Here is a 27,516-nt window from a genome sequence, read left to right as displayed (position 1 = left end):
AGAGCTTAAACCTGTGCTCACCCCTGGACTCCTCTACAATCCCTGTCATTAAATCATCCAAGTCTGGCCTCTACTCCAGCCTCTCTGCCTTCCTAGGAAGGAAGCTCTGTGCATTGGATCTGAGGGTCCCAATGCTAAGTGCTGCCACAAAAAGACCAGCTGGCAGGACCAGAGTCCATTCTTTCAACTCCAAACCTTTGGATCTGGTCGAGAATACCAGCAATGTAGAACCAGGAATCATGAGGCTGGGGATTGTCCAGACCACACCTGCTGAACAACTGGGGACAGCAAGGCCTAGAGAAGGGTAGCAAGAGCCCAAGTCACACAGCAGGTTACTGGCAGAGGTGCCCTGAGCCCCGTCAGAGCTGACTCCACACTGAAAATCATGCAGGCAGTTTCTATACATCACAGGTATCTATGTGGCTCCAGGGACACCAGGCACCCAACAGTGGGGAGAGCACACATGGGGATCACCCTAGAGTTACACAGACTCCCAGCACCTCCCCCTGGATCCTCAGCTGATGGTGGAGGGAAGGTAAATCTGATGCCTGGCCAGGGCTGAGGGGCTCAATGGCACCTACCCCAGCCCTGGCGCAGGCTTTTAGGAAGTCTCTCCAGACACATCAAGCACTGGCCTCAACGCCCCAGCAGCCCTGTCCCCAGGCCTCACCTTCTGCCACAGCGACTCCCGGGAGGCGAGTGAAGAGCAGGCGGCTACAAACCAGCAGTTGCCCACCTGGCCCTGGTGCAGGTCGTGGGAGCTGATGCCATCCACGAAGAGGCGGGGGTCCTCACAGATGTCCTACAGAAAGGCAGAGAGAGCATGAGGGCCCAAGGAGCACAGGAGGCCCGCCTCACAGAAAAGGGACCCTGTCTGCTGCCAGCACGGAGGTTCTCCTGTCCCCACACACTGGGGGCGTAAGTTGGCAGACATCTCCCCAAACCCAGCCTCCCTTGGGTCCTGGTGGGATGCCCTCTCCCCTTCCTAACTCAGGGCACACTTCTGCCAGCAGCATGATGATGAATACGCTGTAGAAGTGCTCAGGGCGCTGGACTGGAGCGACCATCTTCCTTCCACCCTTGTGGCCCTCCCTAACCAGCCAGCCCTGCAGCACCTGCCCCAGCCGGCCCTCGGGTGCCCTGGGTCATGATGAAGTGGGGTGGGGACGTGGGGGTGAGACTTCGCAAAATGATTGATGAGTTGAGGGTGGGGAGGGGGATGGGAGGATGAGGGAGGTGGAGAGCAAAGGGTGGGGCATGGTGAGCAGAGGGCGGGGCCTTGGGAGCAGAGGGCGGGGTGGGGCGGGGCAAGCTGAGGTCCCTCCTCCTCTCATCTGATCCCCAATCTGATCCCCACACCCGCTAGGAGTATGAGATGCTATTCAATTTCAGGAATGGGGGTTCACAGCAGGGTGGCAGCTGGTCAAAGGCATTCAACACAAAATGTCCAAATGGAGCAGAAAGTCCTGCTGCGGGGCTGGGGCTGTGGCTCAGTGGTAGAGCGCTTGCCTAGCATGTGTGAGGCGCTGGGTTCAGTTCTCAGCACTGCATATAAATAAATAAATAAATAAATTAGTTAATTAATTAAATAAAGGTCTATCAAAATATTTTTAAAAACAAGTCCTGCTGCTTTTCCCCTGGGGACTGGCAGTGATGGCAGGAGGGGCTGTGCCCTAAGACATGTCAGGAAGCCAGACTGGGGCAGTCACTGTGCAGTGGAAGTGACTCACACGACAGTGGCTCTGGGACCCAGCCCTTCCTTGTTTCTGGAAGCCCACTGCTCTGCCTGCAGGGAAGTTGGCAGGGGACTCCAAGATCAGTGGCCCTGCACACCAGACCCTCCCACGGAGCTCACCCAGGGTTTTCCTTTAAGGTTCCCTGAGGCTGGGCAGTGGGAGAACCATGGACGTTGGCCTCAGCACCAGGAGACACAGGCTGAAAGGGTTCACTCCCTGGCCGGCATCCCACAGCACCTGACATCCCAGCCCAGGCCTGAGGCGGCATCTGGTTAGGTCTCTGCAGGGTGGCAGACAACCTCGGCTGGGAGCTGAGCCCCAGCTAGAGCGCCGAGGGCCTGTCTGTACCACCTGTGGGCCAGATGGGCCAGGCCGAGGTAGGGCTGGGCAAGAGGAGGGGATCTCTTCCCCTGCCCATCCAGACCTTAGCTGGAGCTGTATGTGCCACCTGTGTCCAGCAGGCCACCCCAGGCCTCTCCTTCTCTCTTCCCAGCACCTTCACTCTGTGGAGTGACTTCCCCAAGGCAGGTGAGGGGAGGCACTGAGTCAGGTCTTCTATATGCCACACAGCTTGCTGGCACCATGATCAATCTCACTGTGGCTTGGAGAGGGGCAATATGCCCGTTTTACATTTGAGAGGTGGAACAACATGCCCCAGTCACCCAGCGGGGCAGGGTGATTGCAGATCTCTCTTTCTACAGGTTTGTTCCTGAGCTCCATCAATCACCACAGAGCTCCTGAGGCTCTGCCACAGGTGGCCAGTAGAGGGCAGCAGAACCAGGAAGATAGAATTTCAATTCTTGCTCCCTATTCATTGGCTGTACAAGTTTGGGCCAGTAGCTCAACCTCTCTTTGCCTCCATTTCCTCACCTGTGCAGACAGATTGTTATTCCTGCAGTGCTGTTTAAGGTCTACACAGATCTTAGTGGCAGAGATTTCAGGTGGAAATGGGACAAAGGGTCCTCAGTTCCCATACAGTGTTTGGGACTCCTCTGGTTTCCAGAAAAACCATAGGACCCTGGAAAGGACTATAACTCCCCAGAGGGCAAGAGCGGCTCCTGAGAGCTGACCCCTTTTTCCAGGTGGAATTGCAGGGTGACCCAGAACTGTGTTGCGAGGAGGCGTCCCCAGAGCAGGTCCGAGTGCTTCACCCCAGGTCGTGGGAAGCCCAGGGAGGCAGCCTGCCTTGCTCCTGTCCCCAGGGCCTCTCGGCTGCCTTCCTTATCTTGTCTCCCAGCCCAACCCACGCCCCGCCTGAGGGTGACTTAGCATCTGCCTCAGACCCAGAAGGATGGGGTGGGAGGGAGCTTCCATATCTGGAGGACCCCAGGTGGGGCATGCCGGTAGGTGCCTGAGGCAGCCCTCCACATCAGATGCTCCCAGCCTGGGACAGATGCGACTGCCCATTCCACAGAGGAGGAGGCTGAGCCCGGGAGGTGGCAGGAAACGCAAGGTCACGAGGAAAGTCACAAAACCAGGTCTGCTGGGCTCCCATCAGGGCCCCCCCCCCCACTGATGCCCAGCACTGTTGGGGCAGATCTGTGGGGCAGGCACGCCCCAGAACAGGGCTCTGGACCCAGGCACCTCTCCGGCGAAGACCCGGCTCCTGGTCAGACTTCCAGGGTTCCGCTGCCCTGACCCCGTGGAGACTGGGACCAGGGCAATCGGAGCCTGAGAGGGAGTAAAGAGGCCTGGGCACGTTCCTCCTGCCTGGAGAGGCTTAGGGTCACCAGCTCTAATCCCAGGAACCCTGTGAGGTTGGGGCACCTCTAAAGGAACAACCATAGAAACAACTCACAAGGTCTGGGCACGTGCCGGGAGCTGGGCATGGTGCAAAGCAACCCTGCGAGATGGATACCCTAGCATCCCCTGTTATAGACGAGGAAACCAAAGCACAGGGAAGTCAGATCGCTTGCCCAGGGCCACACAAGAAGAGGTTAACTGAGACTCAAACTGGCAGTCTGGCTCTAGAAATCCCGAGTAGGCCAGGTTTATGGATGACAAAGCCTCCCTTCTTTCACCTGTCCCCCTGCATCTGTTCTGCGCCCAGCTTAGGGAGCCGGCGTACCCAGAACATGACCCGCCACCATGGGGCCGGGTTTCTCAGGACTGGCATTGGTCCTTCTACCTTTCCTGGGTCAGCAGTTGGACATGTGCCACAAAGTGAGTCAGGGACAGTCCCTGCCCACAGATAGGGCTTTTGAGAAGGAGGAACCAGCGCTGAGTCTCTATGTGAGCAGAGCTGTCACAGCAGGAGGGATCACAGAGGCCACCATCAAAACAGGTGTGGAGAGGGTTGATAGGCAGAGGGGTTCGGAGACAAATGAGAACTCCAAATACTCCCCAAGGCAGGGTCCACCCTGGAGACAGACGCCACCCCAACACGGCCCTGCCCAGATGGCCACCTGTGCCCTCCATCACTATCCAGGCCTTTGGGTCCCCCCACCCTCCAGGGTGAGCAGGGTTTGGCAGGTTCTGCTTGGCTGGAAATAGGACTGGAAGGCCAAGTGGCAGGGCTGGGGGATGGGCCTGCTGTGAGCCCCAGGCCAGGCCGGGAGGGCGGGGCGGCTCCCCTGGTGAACACACCCCCAGGGCACGGGCTTCTGCACCTGCGGTCACCTCTCCCTGCTCAGTGCTCCCAGCCTGCCGGACTGGCTCGACCAGATGCGGGCCAGGCCACAGCCCCCAGCCAGCTCCCTCTGGCACAACAGGAAGTTCAGGTTTCCAATCCTAGAGGACAAACAGGTGTGCAGCAGGCTGTGGGTCCACAGGTTGCACCTGCAGGGGCTCCTGGCCTCTGCTCCCCGCCGTTCTCCACCCACCTTCACCCTGGAATTTAAGATCACAGAAGGAATTGACTACTGGGGACACTGGGAGTGGGACCTCTGCCTGGGACAGGATAGGGCAGTGTTCTCGTGAGTCAGGCCCTGTGACCTGCACCCTCTGCAACAGGCTTGCCTCCCCTGTCAACCCCCCATCCCCTCCCATTGCAATTCCCCTCTGTAAGCTCGGGTGGGCTCGGCGGTGGAACCAAATGTAAACTCGGCGGGTCTCGGGGGGCACGGTTAGCAGCCAAATAAAATGGGACAGAAAAGTGGCTGAAGCAAGCTTTATTGGAATTTGGCTCTGGGTGAAATTCCCAGAACCCCGGGGTATAGGGACCCGGAGAAAATGGCACATGGCCCTGGCTGCCCAGGGTTTTTATAGACTAGGATGGGAGGGGGTCTTGTTGAGTGACAGGTGGGTGTGAAAGGTCAGGGGAACTTTCCATCCACCTTGCTGCGAACTTTCTGGTCACCTTTGGTGGGCTGGTCTTTGTTCTAGCTGCTCAGCTTTGCCCCCTACAGTCACCTAATTTCCTACCTAACACCCTCCTTCAAGGTCACCTCCTTTAACGAGCCTTCTGTGGCTGCCCTGACCCTATTCCCGTGCCAGGAGGGGACTGGCTCCTGGGCAGGGCACAGACCTGCCCAGCACCCGGCCTTGGAGCAGACAGCCTGCTTGTGGGCATTTAGGGGCCTTATGCTCAGCACAGCAGAGGAGCAGAGTCCTCCCCAAGAAGTGGACATGAGCCCCAGAGAGTGGGGATGGGCCACTAGGCTGCCTTGGTCAAGTTCTGGGGGTTCCAAAGCTGGCATTAGTTTGTAGGACCCCCCCACTTGTCCCATTTTTTTATTCCACCAAGTGACCCCCAGACTGATGTCCACGTATAATAAATAGAGTGCTGGATGGGGGCACTGTCCCCGCCAGGGATGACAAGAGGCCCCCTACACGGCCCTGGGCCTGAGAGAGGCAGAAGGTGGCACCTGTCCATGCCCTCAGGTCTCCCCTAAGTTCCCAGGCCCCACTGACAGTGACCAAAGTCTCTTATCTCCCTGATCAGCTGTGAGGGAGGCCAGCAGGTGTTTACCTGCTGGGAAAAAATAAAACAGAAGACAAGGAGCCTGCAGCAGGGTTGGCCTAAGGCAGGTGTCCTGGGTGGAGATGGAAGAGGACAAGGCCTGGTCCCACCTGCAGAATCAGTAAGAGGGGTGCCCCAAGCAGGATGGCTAGCTGAGGAGACCCTCCAAGAACAGAGGGCTACTGTCACCAACAACTTAGAGAAAAGGAGCCAGGAATGGGATAGAAGTGAGAAGGGTTTCCCCTGGGCTGTAGAAAACGTTGACCTTCAACTATAAACAGGTGAGTTATGGGACCCAGGAAGTAGGACTTCATAAAAACGCAGCTGCCTCGGGGCAAAGTTTCACTGGGCAGCGGCTGAGAGCTAATGATCAGGAGCCGGACCCGCCCGCCCTGACCACGCAGGCTTGACTTCCTGCTCTGCCGGCCTCCATCCAGCCATCCAGCCGTGGAGAGGGCTGCCTGCTCCAGGCCCCGCAGGCGCGGCCAACAGGGTCTCCAAACCCACACAGTCATCATGCCAGCCGGTGGTCTTACCTCCTGGTCCACGACAGCCCCCCCAGTGGGGTCAGGCCTTGAACGCCTCCACGCAGACAGTGATCCCCCTAATGCTGCCTCGTGGGCCCCTCAGACACGTCCCTCAAGACCAACCAGTACATGCTGTCACCCCCTCAAGGCAGGACGACTCTGCTTCCTGCTTGTCAGTCGGGGCTGCAAGGGCCCGGGGAGGAAGGTGGTGAAGCAGAGAGAGGCAGGACTCCTGACCCACAGCGGGCAGGGACTCCGTCAGCCACACAGCCAGGGTGACCACAGCCTGCCCACCCTGTCCCAGTCAGGCCTCACCAGCTTCCTTCTGGGGCCCAAGGCCACAAACAGCTTTAGTCCAGGCGACAGCCCAGGGTGGGAAGAGGGTCAGGACGAGGGCAGCCAGGGTGGAGCAAGAAGAGGGCAGAGAGCTCAAGTGTCCAATGCTCCTCCCTGAATCAACACCCCACAAAGGCCCTTTGAGGTTGGCCTCCTTCCCCACCCTCTTGACAAAGAGAAAAGGCATGGGAGGGTGGGCCACTGAAATTCTGTGACCAGGCTGGAGACTCTGGGGAATTCCAGAGAATGAATGCAGGGGCCAGAGGTTCTCCTGCAGCTCACAGGGCTGAGGCCAGGGAACCAGGGGCCCTTCACCTGGTATCAGAGGAAGGTCCAGGCAGGCAGGACTCCAGGGCGCGGGTCCACCTCTCCTCGTGACTCACCAGGTAATGCGAGGTTCAGGCCTCCCCTCCTGGCTTGTTTCCCTCCCTCTCAAGGGTTGCGGTCCAAAAGAATGCAGGGGCATTTGTGAGTTGGAAGGGGTTTGAGACCCAGCCTAGGAGAGGAGCTCGAACAATAGATTTAATTTTTCCCCCAAAGTCCAGGGGCCAGAAAGACTTTGTAAATGCAAACCCGATTCTGTCACCTGCTGCAGAGAAGCTGGCCCGGGATGGCTCCCAGGCCCTCAGAACAAGGGCCAGCACCTCAGCCTGGCACATGGGCCCCTCCCAGAGCCACAGCCCTGAACACCTGCCCCCAGCAAGCCTGGGCACTCAGGCCTGCCCCCCGACCTGCCTCCTCGCCCTCGGCTGAGATGTCTTAGCTGAGAACTGAGCAGAAGTCACAGTCTCCTCCGGGTCGGGGTGGCAGATAGAGCAGTCTCCCACACTAAAGTCCCTTCTGTGGGACAGACTCTCACAGTGTCACTAGCATGGCCATGGGAACTGGGGAGGGGCCTGGGCTGTGACCTCCAGAGGTTTCCCCTTCATGCTGGTCCCTGGGGACACCCACTCCGCAGGGTCCTCTCCCCTTCCAGCCTCCCAGCCAGGAATCAGAGGCGATGAGATGCAGTCATTCTGTAGGGCCACACTCCAGCCTCAGTTCCCAAGGCCAGGATGGGGAGTGGCCATGAGGTGCCACCGGAGTTCATCAGATCAATATTCATGGCAAAAGCTCCCTGTACTGGCGCCAGGCCCTGTTTTAATCCTCACACAAGAAGCAGAGGCTATTGCTTCTGACTGCCATTATTATTACCAATTCGTCATCATCATAAATACTTTCATTTATACAGGAACTGACGATTTCAAAATCATTATGGTGGCCTATATACATGTATGAAAAAAATTTTTAAATAAAAAAAAATCAGAAGAGCAAAAAATTATCATTATGAAAATAATAATCAGGAAAGTAAATTTCTTACCCTTGAACATCACTCTACATTTTACTAAACAAAAGTCACACCCAGGGGCCCAAAACAACCCTGGAAGGGAGGGTGGCCAGGCTGAGCTGACCATCACGCTTTCCTGGTGGGCCTGGTTGGGCAGTGGTAGCTGCCAGGTTAGGGCCCATTCTCCTGGACCCCTGCCAGGTCAAATCCCATAACAGGGTCCCCAAATAGGCCCCTCCCCTCTCTGGGCAGCTGGTGCTGCCCTGTGTCCCTGCAGACTCAGCCCGTGGGGCTCCAGCCTGCTTACCCAGCTCCACGGGGGCCAGACACTGACCTTGGGCCGCTTCCACCTGACAGTGGGCCCCGGGGTGCCCTTGTAGTAGAGCGAGTCGTCGGTAGCAGGGAAGTGGGGGTCCTCGAAGAGCACCTTCTTGCGCAGACAGGCCCGCTTCAGGGAGGAGTAGCTCTGGTCCTCATAAGGCTTCACGCAGGAGAACATGGTGGCCGCTGCCCAGGGAGGGGAGGCAGGAACACCTAGAGGACAAGAAGGCACAAGGGCCATCATGCATGGGGACCTCGAGGCCCCGTCAGGCACCAGCCCCATGTGCTGCCCTCAGCAGCCCTGAGGCGTGGGCTTCATTACCCTCACCACACAGGCAAGTCGAGGGCAGAGGCCTGCCCACGGCCACCCAGCTGGCATATGACTATGAGGATGGGGTCGCTGGCCTGGCTCTGCCACCTGGGTTCTCTCTTCTCAGATGCCCGGAGGGGGCACAAAGCCTACAGGCCACCAGTCCAGGGCTCAGGGCTGCCCAGCCACGCCCCCTTCCCCTCTTTTCAACCAGCTTCCGGGGACCTCCGGCCAAACAGACAAGTGGCCAACCCAGCAGCTCCGGGGCTGGCACCACACCCACAGCAGAGCAGCGGGGACTCCCTACTCTCCTTCCTCCCAACCCTCACCTCGAGCCAGGGCACATGTCCTCCCTGCACCTGAGACTCCAGGTCTCTGTGGGGAGCAGGTCCTGGCTCCCACCTCCCCGCCTCACTCCCCAGCCAGCACTCTGCACCTCGAACGTGGACGCTGACCAAGAACAGACTGGATGTGGGAGGGAAGGAGAGGGAGGGAGGAAGCAGCCAGTGGGGACTGTCCCATCAGGTGCCCTGACAGGTGCTGAGGCCAAGACCTGAACGACTGTCCCTTTCTCCCAGCTGGACCTTCACACCCCGTCCAGGCTGCAACAGCTCCACACCAGAATCTACGCCTCCTGATCCTGCCCAGGCCAACGCTGCAGCCCCATCAGGGTTCAAATGAGCTTCCCAGCCTCACCTGGGGAGAAGGAGGCTCAGTAGGTTGGCTGCCAAAACCAAGTTTGAAAGGAGGGTGTGGGTGCAGAGGCCAGTTGCACCACTCACCTGCTGGGTGACCTTGAACAAGTCACGCAGCCTCTCTGAGCCCCTATTTTCTCATCTCTGCCATGGGAACAGTGCTGCTCCCAGAACTGGAAGATGCTGTTATAATCAACCACAGGCTGGGAGAAGGCTGGGCAGGCCAAAGGCAGGAGGAGCAAGAGGGAGGGGCTAGGGACCACCATGTGGAAGCCACCTGGGTCGTAGTTTGGGCCTATTATTTGCAAACAGAGCTGGATGGGCATCTTGTCGCCATTTCAAGGCTCAGTGATGTGACCTGCCCAAGTTCCCGCTGCACAGCCTGGACTCAAACCCAGGTCTTTGGACTGCGGGGCCTCCACCGTGGCCTCTCAGCCTGCCTTGCAGGAGAAAGAGCTGAGCAGGTGGGGCTCCCCACACACTCTGAACTGAGCTGGGGACTCACAGGAAGGGGAAGATGAGAAACAGGAAGACAGGAGTCAGACTAGGAAGAATATGGTCACAGAAGGACAGCAGGATATGGACGAAGGACAGCTGACTTGTCCCTTGTTCTGTACCCACAGCCACTTTGTCTTCCATTCCCATATCCATATGGGGTTGCTGTGTGACCTCAGGCCAACCAATTAACCTCTCTGGCCTCCCTTCTACCCAGCCCCCTCCAGCCTTCCCACCTCCCTTGGAGGCCTGGGGAACAGCCAAGGGGGGCGCCTGGAGAGGGTTCTGGCCCACAGGCACCAAGCAGAGCCATTAGCACTGTGAGTTCCCAGCAGCACAGCTCAAGAAGCAATTTAAGCTGCAAGAACTAGATCAGAGAAGCTGGAAGCAGGAGCCCAGAAACCAGCTTTTGCGATTCCAGTATTTCAGAGCCCAGAGGGCCCAGAGAGGCGGAGTGGGGGGCCAAGGTCACACAGCAAAATTGGTGGAGAATGAGAGTTCTGGCTGTTGCCCAGGCCAGGCCTGCTCCCAGGGAGGAGAAGGCGTGGGGGCTGACAGGGGAAAGTCTGGCCAGGCAGGGCCCAGGAGAACAGGGGTGGGGCCTCGGGCCTTGGGCCAGCTGCCGCGGGGCTGTCCCTCCACCACACCACACCCAGACGGCCAGGCTGACCCTGGCCTCCTTGTGCTGGTCTGGACCCTGGCCTTTGGGCAGAAGCCCTCCTGCTGCACCAGTGTCCCTGGGTCACAGAGTCGAGAGCGGCTCCCCACAGCTCCAGGCGGTGTCATGGATGGCCACAGAAAACGAGGAGGCAGGAGAGCGGCCTTCCCAGCCCCGGCCTGCCCTCTGTGGGTCTGAGCTTCGGGCCAGGCCCTTCCCATCCTCTAAGCGATTTCACACTGTGTTCCGTCAGCCGGGGCCCAAAGGGGTTTTCAGGGCATCTGAGCTTCCTGGGGGGCCTGTCAGTCTGACGCCTTTCTTTTCTTTTTCTTCTTCTTTTTTTTTGACTGGGGATTGAACCCAGGGGCATTCCACCACTGACCTACATCCCCAGTCCTTTTTTATTCTGAGACAAGGCCTCACTAAATTGACCAGACTGGCCTCAAACTTGTGATCCTCTTGCCTCAGCCTCCTGAGTAGCTGGGATTAGAGGCCGGCACCACCCGGCTTGGCTCCCTCTTCCCTTTCTCGGCCAATCTCACCCTGCATCCTGCACCAGGACCTGAGCTCCAGTGCTATGTGTTCCCTGCAGCCCCCCTAATCCTGCTCACCTCAGGGCCTTTGCACCTTTGGCCCCTTCCACAATCCAGCCCTGCCTCACCAGTCCCGGAGCGCCTTGTCCAGCCCACGGCACGTGCCTCCTGGACTGAGCGGGTGTCCAGGTCCTCTCTGCATTCCCAGGTCGGATGTTGGGGGCTGGGACTGAGTAACAACTCAGTGGGCCAAGCGAGGCGAGGGCCGAGGCACTCCTTCACTCCTCCACGGGCACGGCAGGCTCAGGAGCGACAGAGCTCCCGAGGGGAAGCTGCTTTCCGATCACGGCCGGCACTCAGGTGGGCTGGAGTTGGGCCCACCATCCCCACTAGGCCAGGCTTCCCTCTCCCTCCCTGCTCTTCCTCATGGCTGGGTGCCAGGCGAGGCCCACACCCCGTGTCCAGCCTGGTGTGCTCTGTGGGGCCCGCCCTCTTCCAGCTGCGGACACCCTGGGCTTTAGTTCCCCAAAGCCCGCCTAAGCTGTGAGGCCTGGGGCAGGACTTGCGGCTCCTCTGGTCTGCAGAGTCCTTGTCTGGAAGGAGGAGGGAAGGGGCCAGGCCCCTGTGCCTCTGTGAGCCCTGAACAAGGCGCCACCGCAGAGCAGCACTCGGGACACCTCCATGGGCTGCGAGCAATCAGCTAGAAGCAGACCACAAAGAGCTGAGGGGGCCAGATTCGGTGGGGCACGCCTGCAGGCCCAGTGCCTCTGGAGGCTGAGGCCGCAGGATCACAAGTTCAAGGCCAACCTGGGCAACTCAGCCAGATCCTGTTTCAAGAACATTTTTTTTTTTTTTTTTTAAGGCTAGGGATGTAGCTCAGAGGAACAGCACTTGCTTAGCAGGTGTGAGGCTCTGGGTTCTATCCCCAGCATCAGCATCGCAAAGGAAGAAATAGAAGGGAAAAAAGGAGTGAAGTCAAAGAAAAATAAACCCATACCACTTGCTGGTGGTACGGGTGGAGGGTGGGGTGCTCTGAGTCAGGAGCCGAGACTGAGCTCCAGAGCTGTGCGCAGGGCAGGCACTGACCTCTCTGAGCCTCTGAGGGGGAGGCAATGGAGGGCGTTATAAAAACCAGAGGCATGGCTGAGCTAGTAGTAGTGCAGTAGCAAGAAGACCTCAGATTGGCACAAAGGACCAGGAACAGCCAGTGATTTGCAGAGAAAAAGCTAAGGGACTCACGCTACCAGTGTGGGGTAGACGGCAGACCAGTGGAACTGAACTGAAGGGCCAGATAGGACCAGGCGTGATGGCGCACACCTATAATCCCAGTGGCTCCGGAGGCCAAGGCAGGAGGATCTCAAGTTCAAAGCCAGCCTCAGCAACTTAGGGAGGCCCTAAGCAGCTTAGTGAGACCCTGTCTCAAAATAGAATAAAAAGGGCTGGGGATGTGGCTCAGTGGTTAAGCATCCCTGCCTCCCGGGTTCAATCTCTAATATCAAAAAAAAAAAAACGAGGAGCAGGAGAAGGAGGAGAAGTGGCGCCAGGTAGATCACAAGCACAGGGACACCTGAGGCATGACCATGCCTGGTACTTTTGGAAAAGGACCATCCTTTTAATAAACAGTGCTAGGTCAATTGGCTATTCATATGGGAAAAAATTCATCCTGATGCCTACCAATCCCACACTACACATGGAAACCAATTCCAGGTAGCCTGCAAATCTAACTGCAAGGTAAGCCAATAATGCTTTTAGAAGAAAACATAAGAAAAGGAATACATCCATATGGACAATAAATACAAAAAAGGGCTTGACTTCACTAGTCATTAGGGAAATGCAAATTAAAACCACAAGTAGATAACAGGATATCCCCCCTAGGATGGCTAAAATGAAAAACAGCATAAACACTCACAACAGAGCCACAGAGCTCTGTGGCACAGCATCTGCCTAGCGTGTGCAAGGCCTGGGTTCCATCCCCAGCACCACACCAAGGAAAAGAAAATCCCAAATGGCTGAGCCATTTGACTTAGCTAGTATAGCTGAACAAAGGCATGCTCTACTGCCCAGGAATTCCACACCTAAGAATGTGTCCAACAGAACTGTGTGGCATACTCACCAGTAACGTGTACAGGTGTTTATCCCCATAGTATGTTATGAAAATTAGAAACAACCCACGTGTCCATCAGCAAAGACTGGATAAATATGTTGTCACATATCCACATGATGGACTCCCTAACAATGATGAAAATGAACAAATTGTTGCATGCAACCCCATGAATGGCTCTCACAAGCATGATATTCAACAATAAAAGTAGGACCAGGATCACCCTGATACCAAGCCAGAAAGCAAGAAAACTGTAGGCCAATGTCCCTAATGAACACAGATGCAAGAAATCTTCAAGAGCTGGACATATTGGTGCACCTGTATAATCCTGGTGACTCAAGAGGCTGAGGCAGGAGAGTAGCAATTTCAAGGCCAGCCTCACCAACTTAGCACGGCCCTGAGCAACTTAGGAAGATCCTGTCTCAGATAGATAGATGATAGATAGTTACATAGATAGATAGGGCTGGGTATGTGGCTCAGTGGTAAGGGACTCTGGGTTCAATCTCCAGTATGAAAACAACAACAAAAGAAAAGAAAAAAAAATCCTCATCAAAATAATAGAAAACAGAATTCAGCCGCACATTAAAAGGATTATTCACTATGATCAAGTGGTATTGATCCCTGAGGATCAAGGATGACTCAATATTCATGTATCAATAAAAGAGATACACATTACATATTAACAGAATAAAAGACAAAAATTATATAACCATCTCATTAGATACAAGGAAAGCATTTGACAAAACCAAGCCTCCTTCATGATAAAACTCTCAACAAACTAGGCATAAGAGAAATGTACGAAAATCAGTATTCTTTTTTCTTTTTTCCATTTTATTTTTCCATACTGGAATTGAACCCAGGGTCTCATACAAGCTAGACAAGTCAGTTCAAGGCCAGCCTCAGCAACTTAGTAAGACCCTGTCTCAAAATAAAAACCATAAAGGGCTGGGGCTATAACTCAATGGTAGAGCACCCCTGGGCTCAAACCCTAATACTGTAAAAAAGGGAAGAAACAAAACAAAAACAAAATCTACAAACTTGAATACTTGGTAATCAGACGAGCCAGAGTAAAATCAGCTCCAGGCCAGAAATAAATGAAAAGATGCTTTGTTTATGGATTGGAAGAATTAATATTGTCACAATGTCCACACTATCCAAAGCAATCAGATTCAGTGCAGTTCCTATGGAGGTTCCAAAGACATTTTTCACAGAAATAGAAAAGAGAATATTGAAATTCACATGGAATTAGAAAAGGCCCCAAATAGGAAGGAAGAAAAAAAAAAAAGAAAGAAATCTTGAACAAGGACAAAGTTAGAGGAATCACAATATCTGACTTCAAAGTATAGTACAAAACTATAGTAATCCAAACAGCATGGTGCTAACATCAAAGCAGACACAGAGACCCATGGGACAGAACAGAGCCAAGAAATAAATCCACACATTTATGGTCAATTGATTTTCAATAAAGGTGCCAACAGCACACAACAGGGAAAGGACAGTCTCTTCAATAAACAGTGTGGGAAAACTAGATAGTCACATGCAGAAGACACTTATATCACAACTTATGAAAGTCTGCTTAGATAGATTAAAGACTTAAACTTCAGACCTAAAATTGTAAAACCACTGGAAGAAAACACATGGGGAAATGCCAAGACATTGGTCGAGGCAATGATCTTTTTGCATCTGACCCCAAACCACAGGCAACAAAAGTGAAAAATAGACGTAAGGTACTACGTCAAACATTTCTGCACAGCCAAAGAAATAATCGGTAGAGTGTAGAGACGGTACAGCATGGAAGGAGATATTTGCAAACGATACGCATGACAAGAGCTGAATGTCCCAAATATATAAGGAACTTGTATCGGGCTGGGGATATAGCTCAGCTGGTAGAGTGCTTGCCTCACAAGCACAAGGCCCTGAGTTCAATCCCCAGTACCGCAAAAAAAAAAAAAAAAAAAAAAAAAAAAAAAAAAAAAAAAGGAAACTTGTATCATTTAAAACAACCCTGTTTTAAAAAAAAAAAATGAACAAAGGACCCAGAGACATTAAAAAAAAAAAAAAAAGACAAATGACCAACAGGTATGAAAAAAATGTTCAGCATCACTATCATCAGGGAGACACAAATCAAAACCCAAATGACATGTTACCTAATACCGTTGATGCCTGGCAGCAGAAAGATGAGAAAACAAGTGCCCCCAAGGATGTGGGGGTGCCTCGCATGTGGTCAGTGGGAGGTAAATCAGCAGAGCCTTGTGGAAAGCGGCCTGCAGGTTCCTCAAGGAATTTAAAATAGCCGGGCGCAGTGCACACACATGCATGTCTGTAATCCCAGCAGCTCAGGAGGCTGAGGCAGGAGGATCGTGAGTTCAAAGCCAGCCTCAGCAACTTAGGCCCTAAGCTACTTGGGGAGACCCTGTATCTAAATAAAATACAAAAAAGGCTGGGGATGTGGGGATGTGGTTAAGCATCCCTGGGTTCAATCCCCAGGACCAAAAAAAAAAAAAATTTAAAATAGAACTACCATCTGATCCAACAGTCGGTCCCACTGCCGGTTTACATCCAAAGGAAATGAAGTCAATACGGTGAAGAGATGTCTACACTTCTGTCTTCACTGCAGCATGATTCACAGTAGCCAAGATTTGGAAGCAAGTGTCCATCAGTGGGTGAACACAGACACAATGGAATACTATTTGGCCTTATGAAAGAGGGAGATATGGTCAATAGGGACAACATGAATGAGCCTGGAGGATAGTATGTTAGATGAAATGAGCCAGACAAATACTGCATGATCTCACTTATATGTAGAAATCTAAAATGCTGAACTATAGGGAAGAGAAGGAGGGCTGTCAGGCACCTGGTGTGGGTGTTAGGAAAGGAGGGTTGGGGAGATGGTAGTCCAAGGATACAAAATTTCAGGTAGGAGCAATAAGTTCAAGAGACCTGTTGTACAACATGGTGACTACAGTTAATAACAATGTATTGGATTCCCCCCACCCCTCAGTATTGGGGATTCAACCCCAGGCACTGAGCCACATCCCCAGCCCTTTTTATTTTTGAGACAGGGTCTCACTAATTTGTTGAGGCTGGCCTCTAACTTGTGATCCTCCTGCCTGAGCCTCCAGAGTCTCTGGGATTACAGGTGTATGCCACCACACACCAGCTAATAATGTATTAAATCTTAAAAATTGCTGAGAGAGAGGATTTTGAGTGTTTTCATCAAATAGGCACAAACAAGGTTATATGAATACATGTTAATTAGCTTAATTTAGCCATGAATACATATTTCAAAATATCATAGTGTATATGAACATATACAATTGCTATCCATGAATATTTTAATTTTAAAAAAGGAAAAGCAGGCATAATTCATCTGTAGTGAACAGAAAATAAGAGAACAACCCCTGTGTCAGTCAGCTCTCTGCTACTGTACAAATACCCGAGATGGCCAGCTGCTACAGAGAAAAGGTTTGTTTTGGCTCACAGCTTTGGAGTTTCCAGTCCCCAGATGGGGACCCATTGCTTTCAGGTCTCTGGTGGGGATGCGGATGGCGACAGTGGGAACCCATGGTAGAGCAAAATCACTCACGCCCTTGTGGCCATGAAGCGAGAAAAGAGGAAGAAGAGACCGGGGTCTCAGAGTTCTCTCAAAGGGCACACCCTCAGTGACCCGCTAGGTCCTGTCTCCTCAAGGTTCCCCACCTCCCCACAGCACCTCCCTGGGGACAAAGCCTTTAAGACATGGGCACTGGGGCGGGGGGCATTCCGGATCCAAACGATAGCGCTCCTTTTGGGGTTGGGACTGAAGGGGCATGATGGGGCTTCTGCCATTCTGACAAAACCTTGAGGTAGGTGGTGGTTACATGGGGCCGGCCACTTTCTTTTTTATTTTTTCAAGTACTGGGGATCAAAGCCAGGGCCTCGTGCATGCCAGGCAAGTACTTTACCACTGAGCTACATTCCCAGCCCTTTGCAAAATTGCCAAGACTGGCCTCCAACTTTTGATCCTCCAGTCTCCTCCTGAGATGCGAGGATTATAGGCATGCACCACCATGCCTGGCTGGGGGGTTGTCATTTTGGAAGTCCATTGACCTGTAGGCTTATGACGTATGCACTTTGCTCTGGATCAGTTAAGCGTCATTAAAAGTTTTTAAAAGCTGGCACAGTAGCCCTGGGAAGAAGGAGGGCTAGATGTGGCAACTTAGGCCCTAACAGATCTGGGCTTTCCACAGGTACAGCTCTGTCACATTTGACACTACAAGCCTAAGTGGATGTACTGGGGAGGCAAAGCAGGAAAGAGCGAAGAGTCAGCCTGGACCTGGCCTTGTCCTCTACAAGCTGTGTATCCTTCTACAGATCTCCACCTCTCTGATCTTCAGCCTCCTCCTCTATCCCTCAGGACACCTGTGGCTTTGCCATTTGGAGTGCTCAAGTCCAAGAGAGGGTCCAGATGTGGTGCCCTAGGTCCCCGTGGAGCCCATCCCTTCAGATTTCGCTGGGGCCTGGGTTTACAGACAGCCTCAGAACGTCTCAGGAGACGTACTTGGCCTGGAGGAGCACAGGTACAGTACGCAGGGAAGGATCAGAGATGAGGCTACCGAGGACCTGTCAGAGGTCCTTGGAGGCCCCTCCACAGGAGGTAAGGAAGCCCAGGGAGGTGCTGAGCAGGGGAAGGGCCATGTTATCGCTGTCTCATTAAAGATCCAGCTGGTGGCATGCCATGCATGGCTGAATAAGGTTTGTCTCCACCAAAACTGATATTGAGGCTTAATTCTTCAGTGAGGTGACATTGGGAAGTGGATCCTAATGGGAGGTGTCATGGGTCACGGCCCTGGAATGGACTACCTATATGAGAGTTCAGTCCCCTCTCTTTCACATGTGCCTGCTTCCCTTCTGCTTCCTACCATGAGTTGAAGCAGCATAAAGTCCTTACCTGATGTTGTCTTGGATCCAGTCTTGGATTTCCCAGCCTCCAGAACTGTGAGACACTATAAACCTTTGTTCTTTACAAACTACCCAGTCTCAGGTGTTCTGTTATAGCCACAACAAAATGAACGAAGGCACTGCCACATGGAGGACACACTAGAAAAGGAAAAGACTGAGGGCTGAAATGCCAGAAGAAAGGCTGAGAGCTTGAACTGGCATGGTCACACATGAATGGAGAGGAGTGCGTTCCAGGGGCAGACCCACTCTACAGGGTGGCAGTGGCAGTGGGGGTGAAACAGAGAGTACAGGAATGCCGGCTGGGGTCCCTCCTCAACCCATCCCCACAGGGTGCCCCGGGAGGCACAGGCCTGGCAGGGTAGGTATCATCTAGCGCCAACTGAAGAAAACAGAGATGCCCCCATAGCCTGGCAAGGTCCCCCACGTCCCTCATTTCCTTTCCTCAACCTCCTCCTACTCCCCACTCCAAATAAGGCACCCCCCACCCTTCGCCCTGTGAACAGGGAAGGCTGCAGGCTCCAGCTTCATCATGCTCGGGATGCCATCCATTCCGACTTGTACCCCTCCCTGGCACCCATTCTGGCTGGCTCCAAGTTGCTGATGAGGAGGGCTAGACCCCTGGGGCAGTCCCAGGTGACTTGCTGAGGTCAGTCCTCCCAGGGGCGAGGTGGGTTCGGGGTGGGAAGCCTGAGTGGGGTGCAGTGGCGCGGGCCATGATCCCAGCAACATGGGAGGCCGAGGCAGGAGGATTGAGAGTTCAAGGCCATAAAGGCCGTGTCTCAAAACAAAAAAAACAAAAAGGCTGGGGATGTGGTTCAATGATTAAATGCCACGGGGTTCAATCCCTGGTACAGGGAAGGAAGGAAGGAAGGAAGGAAGGAAGGAAGGAAGGAAGGAAGGAAGGAAGACAAAATAAAAAAAGGCTGAATGTGGCTCAGTGGTTAAGCACCCGGGAGGAGGCAGGAGAGCACCCAGAACAGCTGCAGGCTTGGGCAGGGCCTTAGGGAGCCTGGCAGGACAGGTCAGCAGGGCTGGGGATACTGGGCTGAGGGGTGTCAGCTCCCACTGGTGCAGGGGAACCAGGGGTCAGATGCTGATGTAGTGACCCAGTCCAGGGATGGCCGGTACCAGGAGGGTCCTGCAAAGGGTGGAGCCTCAGCCTTTGGTGGCTGACTGACAATCTGGGTTTCTGTTTGGGGGCTTTGTTGGTGGTGGCTTTGTTGTGATGGAACTGAGGATACCCAGGGCCCAGGCCTGGTGCGTGCAGGGCAAGCGCTCTACCAGCCTAGCCCTGGCTGTTTCTGTTTTTCCCTTTTGATCCCCTGCCAACTTCCACTTGCTTCATTGGCCACCGTTTTAAGAATGTTTTTAAAGCGTGTCTCTGTTGTGCTGTGGTGCACTCCGGTCTCCCAGGACCCATCTCCATGTACCTATACTGAGGAACGACGGCAGGATGGGAGAGGCGCGTGTGGAAGGAGAGCTGGCTCAGGCCGTCGAGTCTCCCGGCTCCAGAGCGAGGCGGCCAGGCCCCATGAGTCACTCCAGCCAACACCAGGAAGGCTGGCACCAGGGCTGGGAAATCCTGTCTTTCTTCTCCCTCCCCTCCTCTTATCACTTCTGTCTGTGTCCAATCCATTCTCCACCCAGCTGCAGAGCGGCTTTTCAGACGTACATCCAGGCAGATGGGGTGGGGCTGCGGCTAGGTGGAAGCGCACTCGCCCCGCAGGCGCCGGCCCGCCCAGGCCAGCACCACCAGGAACAAAGCAAAAGATGCCAAGCAGGCAGCTCCCCCGGGAGACAAGGAGCACCAGCGGGTAGGGCCAGGCTATAGGGCCCCATCTGGTCCTGTGTGGATGGTGGCCCAGGGGCTCTGATGTCCCCCATAGTGTGAGGAAGGAGCTGGCCTCCTGGCCTGGCTCTGGGTGGCCCTGACTGAGTCATGAGACCTGAGCCCACAGCTGTTCCTGATTTGGGAACTGGGTCCTATCCAGGGTGTCGGGAAGAGGAGGGAGCTGGGTAGTGGATGTAGGCAGGATGACCCTGGAGAGGTTCCCGCGGGCCTTCGGCAGGGACAGAAAGAAGCCGCGAACCTGAAGGCTGGGGGCTTCCTACCCAGGTCCAGTCTCAGGTCTCAGGAGATGGGTTGTCATGGGTTTGGTACTCAGAGACCCACATCCCAAGAAAACCCTCACTGTGGGCAACCCAGGACAGCGGGTCACACTACAGTGGGGCCCCCAGGCCAGCGCCATGTTCTGCAGAGAAGGCACTGGGCTGAGGGGCAGAAGCAGTGAGCACTCCCAACAAGGGATTCTCTCTCTTACCAGGATAGAGTGAGGATGTGACATTTGGAGTCCAGGGCACAGGTGCCACTCACTCCCCTATGGGGGACACAACCTGCAAAGATACTTGTTCAGATCATAAAAGCCACTCCAGCTTTATTGTACTGTGCGACACTGGGAAAGCCCGTGCCCTCTCTGGTCTCAGGCTCTTGCTGAGGAATGGTGGGGAGGGGACACTCCTTGCCCTTTTCCAATCTGGTGGGTCTGCCAACAGGACAGCCGCTCTCCCCACTTCCTACAGAAGCAGACTCTGCCCCTAACACACCTGCCTCTTGGCTTCAAGGTTTAAAACCTGATGAACAATGGTGCCCATTTCTCACACAGGGACACTGAGGTGCCATTCCTCAGAGCAAGTCCTGCACAACTGCAGAATGAGTTGTGCTAACTGCAGAGGCTCAGGAAGAGAAGAGGAGCCCCTAGGGCAGAGGCAGCAGCCTGTCCCATGGCAAAGTGCTGCCCTGCCTGGCCCACCACCTCTCCCTCAGGCCAAGATGGCGACCCCTCACCAACCCTGGGGTCTGTCCCCCTATTCTCTTCATCCACATTTGCTCTGTGCCTGGCCAAGTGGGCAGTGAGGAGTCAGGCAGGGCACTGCCCTAGAAGTCGGCCTGGTTGGGGAGATGGAGAGCCCAGGAAGCAGAGGGATCTGCTATCAGAGGGAGGGAATCGTTCAGACAGGCCTGGAAGGCTGCATGGAGGAGGCTGCACGTGAGCAGGCTCTCAACAGGTGGACTGCCCCAGGAATGGTGGCCCACACCTGTAATCCCAGGAACCCTGCAGGTTTAGGCAGAAAGACTGCAAGTTCAAGGCCAGCCTCAGCAACTGAGCAAGACCCTGTCTGAAAATAAAAAAAAAGACAAAGGGCTCTTGATGTAACTCAGTGGTAAAGTGCCCTGGGGTTCAATCCCCAGGACCAAAAAAGAAAAAAAGTGGGGGAGGTAGGTTGCAATTTTAAGAGATCAAAATGGAAGGTTTTGGGAAGAAAAGGAACCATTTAGGCAAGGCTGGCGGACAGGATGCTGAGAGAAGGAAGAAGGAAGTAGGTGCTAGCTCAGGAATGCTGGGTCATGAGCTGGGGTTGTGGCTCAGTGGTGAAGCGCTTGCCTAGCACACGCGAGGCACGGGGTTCGATCCTCAGCACCACATAAAAAAAAATTAATAAGTAAAAGAAAGGTACTGTGTTGACCTACCAAAAAAAAAAAAAAAAAAAAAAAAAAGGAGAGAGAGAGAGAAAGAAAGAGATGCTGGGTCGTGGAGGGCCCTGAAAGCCAGGCTAACAATTTAGGAGTAGCCAGGTGTGGTGGCGCACACCTGTAATCTCAGCTACTTGGAAAGCTGAGGAAGCAGGAAGACGGAAAGTTCAAGGGCTGGGCAACTTAGAGAGACCCTATCTCAAAATAAAACAGCAGTGGTAAAGTACTTGCCTAGCAAGTACCTGGCCCTGGGTTCAATCCCCAGCACCAAAAAGTTGAAAAATAAAAGCGGCCCCTGGGAGAAGCAGGGCTGGTATGACATGGCCGAGGGGATAAAGGGAGACCCCCGCGGGGCAGGTCCATGGCATGCAGCACAGCAGCTCTTTGGGGTTGGCTGACCACGTCCAGGGACCAGCGGTATGTTAGCGGCAACCCCAGGCCCTGAGCAGCCCTGCCCACAGCAGCTTTGAATGCCAATATCTCTTCTCTGTGCCTAGGCAGCGGGTCGATCGGAGCCTCAGAAGAGCAGGCTGGAGCAGAGATGTCCCATCCATGTGCCCATCCTCAGAGGGGGAGAGTGAACCCAGGGAGGGCAAAGCAGTCAACCTCTCCATCAAGTGAAGGCCTTTCCAATCTACTAGTGCAGTGGACCAGGCCCTGCCTGCGGCCTCCCAGGCTGAGACACCGAGAGTGACCTCATGGGGTAACCAGAACTGTGACTCAAGAGGCCAGCAGCTGCGGGCATCAGGGGCTGGGCATGGTGCCTGCAATGATACAACTGGTCCCTGTGGTAGGCCGAACAATGACCCCAAAGATGTCCACGTTCAAATCCCTAGAACCTGTGAGCATTGCTTTATATGGCGCCAGGGACTTGCAGATGTGATTAAGGATCTTGAGATGGGGAAATTATCCTGGCTTATCTGGATGGGTTAAATGTAACCACAGTGTGCTTACGAGGAAGGCAGGGATGGGCACATAGCTCTGTGGTAGGGTGCATGTTTAGCACGCACAAGGTCCTGGGTTCAATTCCGAGCACCACACAAAGAAAGAGGGCAGGGAGGACATGACTGCGGAAGAGGAAAAGGCAGTGAGCTGATGGAGTAGACCCTGGGTGATGTGGTCAAAAGGACACCAGCAGCAACCAGACGCCAGAAGAGACAAGGAATGGATCCTTCCCTGCAGCCTAAGGAACCAGCCTGACTTTTAACCCCACAAGACTCAAGTTAGACTTCTTTTTTTGAGGCAGGGTCTCACCAGGTTGCTGGGGCTGACCTTAAACTTGCAATCCTTCTGCCTCAGCCTCCTAAGTTGCCAGGATTATAGGCATGTGCCACCATGAGCAATAGAGGCTCATGTTTGCCACTGTGCCTGGCAAAACTTCCAAAACTGCAAAAGAATACACCTGTGTTGTTTTAAACCACTAGCTCTCTGGTGTTTTGTTACAGTAGCAATAGGCAAGAAACACTGTTCTTAAAGAGCAGTGGACAGGGGCTGGGGCTGTAGCTGAGTGGTAAAGCGCTTGCCTAGCATGTGTGAAGCACTGGGTTCGATCCTCAGCACCACATAAAAATAAATAACTAAAATAAAGAGCAGTGGACAGGTGAGTAATGGAGCCCGCCCTCTTACTCTGTTCAGGCAAGTCAGCGAGTGAGGAGAAAATCATTATACCTTGAATTGCTCCAGCATAAAACAAAGTCACCTAAACATCAGTGTCTTAGTTACTGTTATTAGTAGCATATCACTTGAGTCCAGCACCATGGCAGGTGCTGGCTGGACAGGGCCAAGTAGATCAGGCCAGCAGGCTCTCAGCTTTTGGCCACTTGCCTGGGCATGCCCTGACAGTGACCGGCAGCTGGGTTCCAATGGATGGGTTCTGGCCACAGGTCCCTTCTGCCACAGCTGACCACATGCTCCATTGTGGCAGAAAACCATGAGACATACTCACAAGCCACCCTTGCCTCAGCCAATGGCACCCCACACACTCAGGCCTGGGAAAGCTGGGGTCCCCACAAAGGTTGTTTGACAAGAGAATGGGGAGCAGTAATCCACCATTCCAGTCCAGCCAACACACACACTACAACTCCAGTGTCCAAGACAACCTGGATTAGAACCCCAAAGGGACCTGGCCCACTTCGCCTTTAGTGAACAGGGAAAGGCAAGGCCTGAGGCCAAAAGGAAGTTTGCAGCTATCCCAGGGTGGCCCCAGCAACCCACAGAAAAGGCTGCAGAGATGCAGGCCTTGAAGGCTGGGCCTGGGGGACCACAGCAAGCCCGCAATATTGGACGCAGGCAGGGCGAGGAGCGAAGGGGCAGAAAGGTGTCTGGGAAGACTGCAGGAGCTGCTGGCAGGGGCTCCAAAGGCACCCGGCAGGTGGGGGCAGAGACAGAGCAGGGCCTGAGGTGACAAGACTAGTATAGAGAGACCACCAGCGGCTGCCCAGGCTGCAGAGCAGCATGGGGAGGGGGTCGCAGACCCTGCCTTCCTCAGCCTGGGATGCCCAGGGCTCCCGGCCGAGCTTTTCATAGGAACCTTCACACGGCTCACTCAGGGAGCTCTCCACAGGCTTCACCTGGTCTCTTCCCAGGGGACAGGTGCCTTTGGGAAGGCCAGGGACTTGGTCAGCCTGAGACACCCATGTGGGGGCCTGCAGGGATCGGCACTTCCCCTCATCCATTGAACCCAAGAGGGGCTCCCACTCCAGTGATCCCTCTCCCTTCCACTCCAGTTCCAAAGTCTTGTCCTCCACCCTCCTCTCAGGGAAAGATAACGTGATGCTGACTGTCAACTCCTATTAATAATAATGGCTACCAAACACCATGTACCTAGTAAAGTGCTTCCAGTGACTCCATCTTACCTTCTCCTCATCATTCCCCAAACCCCGTGATTACGCTGGGCATAGCCCCATATCAAACATGGGGAAACTGAGACAGGGGAGCAGCTCTGCATCAAGGTCACAGGCAGGAAGAAAGGCAAAAAGCCAGTCTCAGGGAGGAAAAAGACAGACCCTGCAGTTAGGAAGGGTGGTAGAGTGGCCTCCCTGTGCCCAGTGTGGGGGCAGGGCTTTGGGCCTATACTGGGAGCCTGTAGCAGAAGGCTGCCTGAATGGCAGCTGCCCTCACCCCCACAGTAGCCTAAGATGGCTGTTGTCCAGACACACACCTGACCTATGTAGTCCCAACCCGCTGGGCAAGCATGCAGCTTCACACCTCCAAGCCTTTGCTCTCATGGTTTCCTGGGCCTCCAAAGTCCTGTCCTTTCTCTTCTGGGTGGTGGACTTCTTCTAGACCCTGTTCTGATGACTCTGCAAGTGAACTGATCCCAGGCAAGAATCAGGTCCAGCCTAAAGGTCCAGGCCCTCTGGGTAGAGGCTTATCCGTTGACCCATCTGCCTCTCGGGTCAGAAGAGGGGCACTGCAGGGCACAGTCTGCCAGAACACCTCTTGGTGTGGCATGAAGCTCTGGTTTGGCCTGGGGCAGCAGCATCTGGACCCACCCTACCCCACCCAACCCCACCCAACCCCACCCAGTTCCTCTCCATCCCCACCCCAGGACTCTGGGACAGGAGCAAGGACCAGACCAAGGATCCTAGCAGGGCATAGTGGTTCCACCAGGAGGTTTCACACCCTGACTCCCTCAGCACTCAGTTGCCCTCAGCTTTTGTCCCTCCAACACCAAGCACAGGGAGGAGAGCCTGGCTTGAGGCAGGTGGCCCTGGGTTCCAATGAAGGAGGTTCACGTCCCCTATCTGTGCCCAATTCTCCTCATCCGTATGAGATCTGGGACTGAAATCCACCACATGAAATGCAGCCAGCAGAGAACTTGGCACCTGTTAATGATCTTTAGTCTTATTTCACCTCTGGTCCCGTAGGCAAGTCTCCCTAGGCCCCCAGTCAGGTGGGAACCTGGACAGGATCAAAGAAGAGCCATTCTCTCCCAGATCCCACCCCACCCCGCCCTGCCCCCAACGTCATACATCCAAGCCCAGCAGCCAAGGAAGGAGGCCCCCAAGCAACCTGGGGAGGTGGACCAAGAAGGGTCACAGGCTCTGACAGCTGGGGTCTTGGCCTTGCCCAAGCTAGGGCGGGGCGGGGGATAAAAGGGGAATCCAGAGGGGTTGGGAGGTCGAATGGGTGGAGGGGATGTGAGGGGGAAGGGGAAAAGGGACTTGTAGGGAAAACGAGAAGAAACAGTCAAACCCGTGTGTTGAGTGCGCCCCAGCGCGTCTGCACTAGGAAAGCACGTCGTCCCCGAAAACACCCAGGGGAGGTGAAAAGAGCCCCCAGCCGTGGGCCGCAGTTGGAGGTGGGGATGAGCCTTGGGGGCCCGGCAGATCTTCAAGGCCCCCGCCCCCTGGGCCTCCAGACTCGCGTTCACCTCACTCCCCCGGGTCCCTGGGGTATACAAGCCCCTACTCCGATCGCGCTCACCAGGTACGCACTGGCCGGCGCTGCACCGCACACACACCCCTGAAACACACACACCTAAGCTCGCGCGCTCGCACACGCCTCCCTCCGCGCAGCGCCTCCTACCTGCCGCGCCGCCGCGGCTCAAGACCGACTCCTGGATGTCGTTCACCGAGCGGGCACTGGAGCAAGACTGGACCGGTCAGCGCAGTGGCCTCCGGATCTAGCACAAGCTGCAACCGAGGCGGCCCTGGGGCGGGGGCTGAGCTCGGACTCCCCGGGTTCTACAGCCCGGACCGGCCCCGCCCCGCAGCCTCCGCCCATTGGAGGCCAGAGGCGTGGTCTCCAGTGGGGTAGGCGGGCGCGCAGGGATGTGCGCATGCGAACTGGCACCGCGCTGTGGGGCTGGCGCACCCGGAGGTGGTCGCAGAGTTTTTCCCCGGCAGTGGGAGGACGGCTCTGGGCCCCGCGCTAGCACGCGCCCACCTTTCTCATCTCTAAGGGGTCTCCGCGCTTCCTCCTTCCCACCCTGTCTCTGTTCGCGGGTAAGGAAGCACTCCTGGAAACCCTCCAGGGCCGAACCCAGGGTGGCAACTCCCCGAGGGCCAGGGACTGGCCGCACAGCACTGGGTCGGGCTGGGCAGAAGTGCAAGACCCTCGGAGCGCGTGCAGAGGAAACCGACTGACTTTGGGGATCCATCTTGTACTGTGTGCCAGCAAGGGCCAAAGCAGGATGGCCGCGAGCGCCCCTCCCTTCCCCGTCTCCATCTTTATATTCATTTCCAAGTTTTTGGATGGAGGAGGAGAAATCCGGGTCCCCATGACACGCAGAGAGGCCCCTTGTCAGATGAGGCAAGCTGGCTCCCCCGCCTGTACTGAGCACTTACCTATGCTGATTAGACCGCAGCAGAAGGGGCCTGGATCCTGGGCTCAATCTGTGACTGTCTCTGAGAATACCCTGGAAATCACCAAGCCTTGGTTTCTTAATCTGTGAAATGGGAACTGTCATCCCCACCCACGCCAGGCTGTTGGGGGAATATGATTGAGAAGATTTATGGCTGACCAAGTCTAACATGCAGCGGGGGCTGAGGCTGGCTGGCATGGAGTCCTCCGCTCTGAGGTAGCAGAGCCCACGCTTACCTGACTTATCTGACCCAACCATCGGGGATCCTATCAGCCCACCTTGCAGGGGTGAAACCAAGGCCCACTCATCCTCTCTCCAGTTTCCCAGTCTTAGTCAAAGATTTCACCAGCCTCAGTCACCCAGATTTCTCCCAGCTCTCCCCTCTGACCACTTTGTCCCAGGCCACCCAAATGTCCCACAAGTGTAGCTCAGGTGTAGCCCTTGGGAGCCACCTATTTAGCCAGAGAAGACTTTTGAATATGTAGCTGATGCCTACCACCCAAGAACAGTGTTCCAAACTGTAAGCCATATCATTCTCCCATGTCCTCCTAACCCTAAAACACTGCCTGTACTGAGTGAGCCCGGCAAGCCCCTGAACACTCAGCTCAGGACTCTGCTCCCCACCTCAGCCCCAGATCACTGAAATGCTGTTGCAACCTCCTCTACACTGCCATATCCTGGGCCCCAGCAACAAACCGGATCCAGTCACTCTCCAAAAACCAAACAGAAAAGGTAATGGTGAAAAACAGGAAAGGAACTTTAGTTAGTATGGCCATACTGGGAAGGCCAAGAGAA

General features: G+C 54.9%; 1 protein-coding gene across 4 annotated transcripts in view; it reads right to left on the bottom strand.

The window, feature by feature from the left end:
* Capn5 (calpain 5) overlaps positions 1 to 27,280 on the bottom strand; it is a 56,269-nt gene extending 28,989 nt beyond the window's left edge. Inside the window, exons 1-4 of one of the 4 annotated variants that reach the window (XM_047517406.1) lie at positions 27,218 to 27,280; positions 26,705 to 26,775; positions 8,162 to 8,361; positions 671 to 802 (exon numbers count right to left, since the gene is read on the bottom strand). In XM_047517406.1, coding sequence (XP_047373362.1) covers positions 671 to 802; positions 8,162 to 8,326 — 297 coding nt within the window. In that variant the 5' untranslated portion in view covers positions 8,327 to 8,361; positions 26,705 to 26,775; positions 27,218 to 27,280. Of the gene's footprint in view, positions 1 to 670; positions 803 to 8,161; positions 8,362 to 8,787; positions 8,805 to 24,573; positions 24,591 to 25,943; positions 26,115 to 26,704; positions 26,776 to 27,217 lie in introns of those variants that run through there. The other 3 variants (XM_047517405.1, XM_047517407.1, XM_047517408.1) reach the window with 3 other exon arrangements.
* Between the last annotated feature and the right edge of the window lie 236 nt (positions 27,281 to 27,516).

The sequence above is a fragment of the Sciurus carolinensis genome, chromosome 11, assembly GCF_902686445.1.
Source record: "Sciurus carolinensis chromosome 11, mSciCar1.2, whole genome shotgun sequence".
Lineage (NCBI taxonomy): Eukaryota > Metazoa > Chordata > Mammalia > Rodentia > Sciuridae > Sciurus > Sciurus carolinensis.
This window is presented reverse-complemented; position numbering and strand designations above follow the sequence as displayed.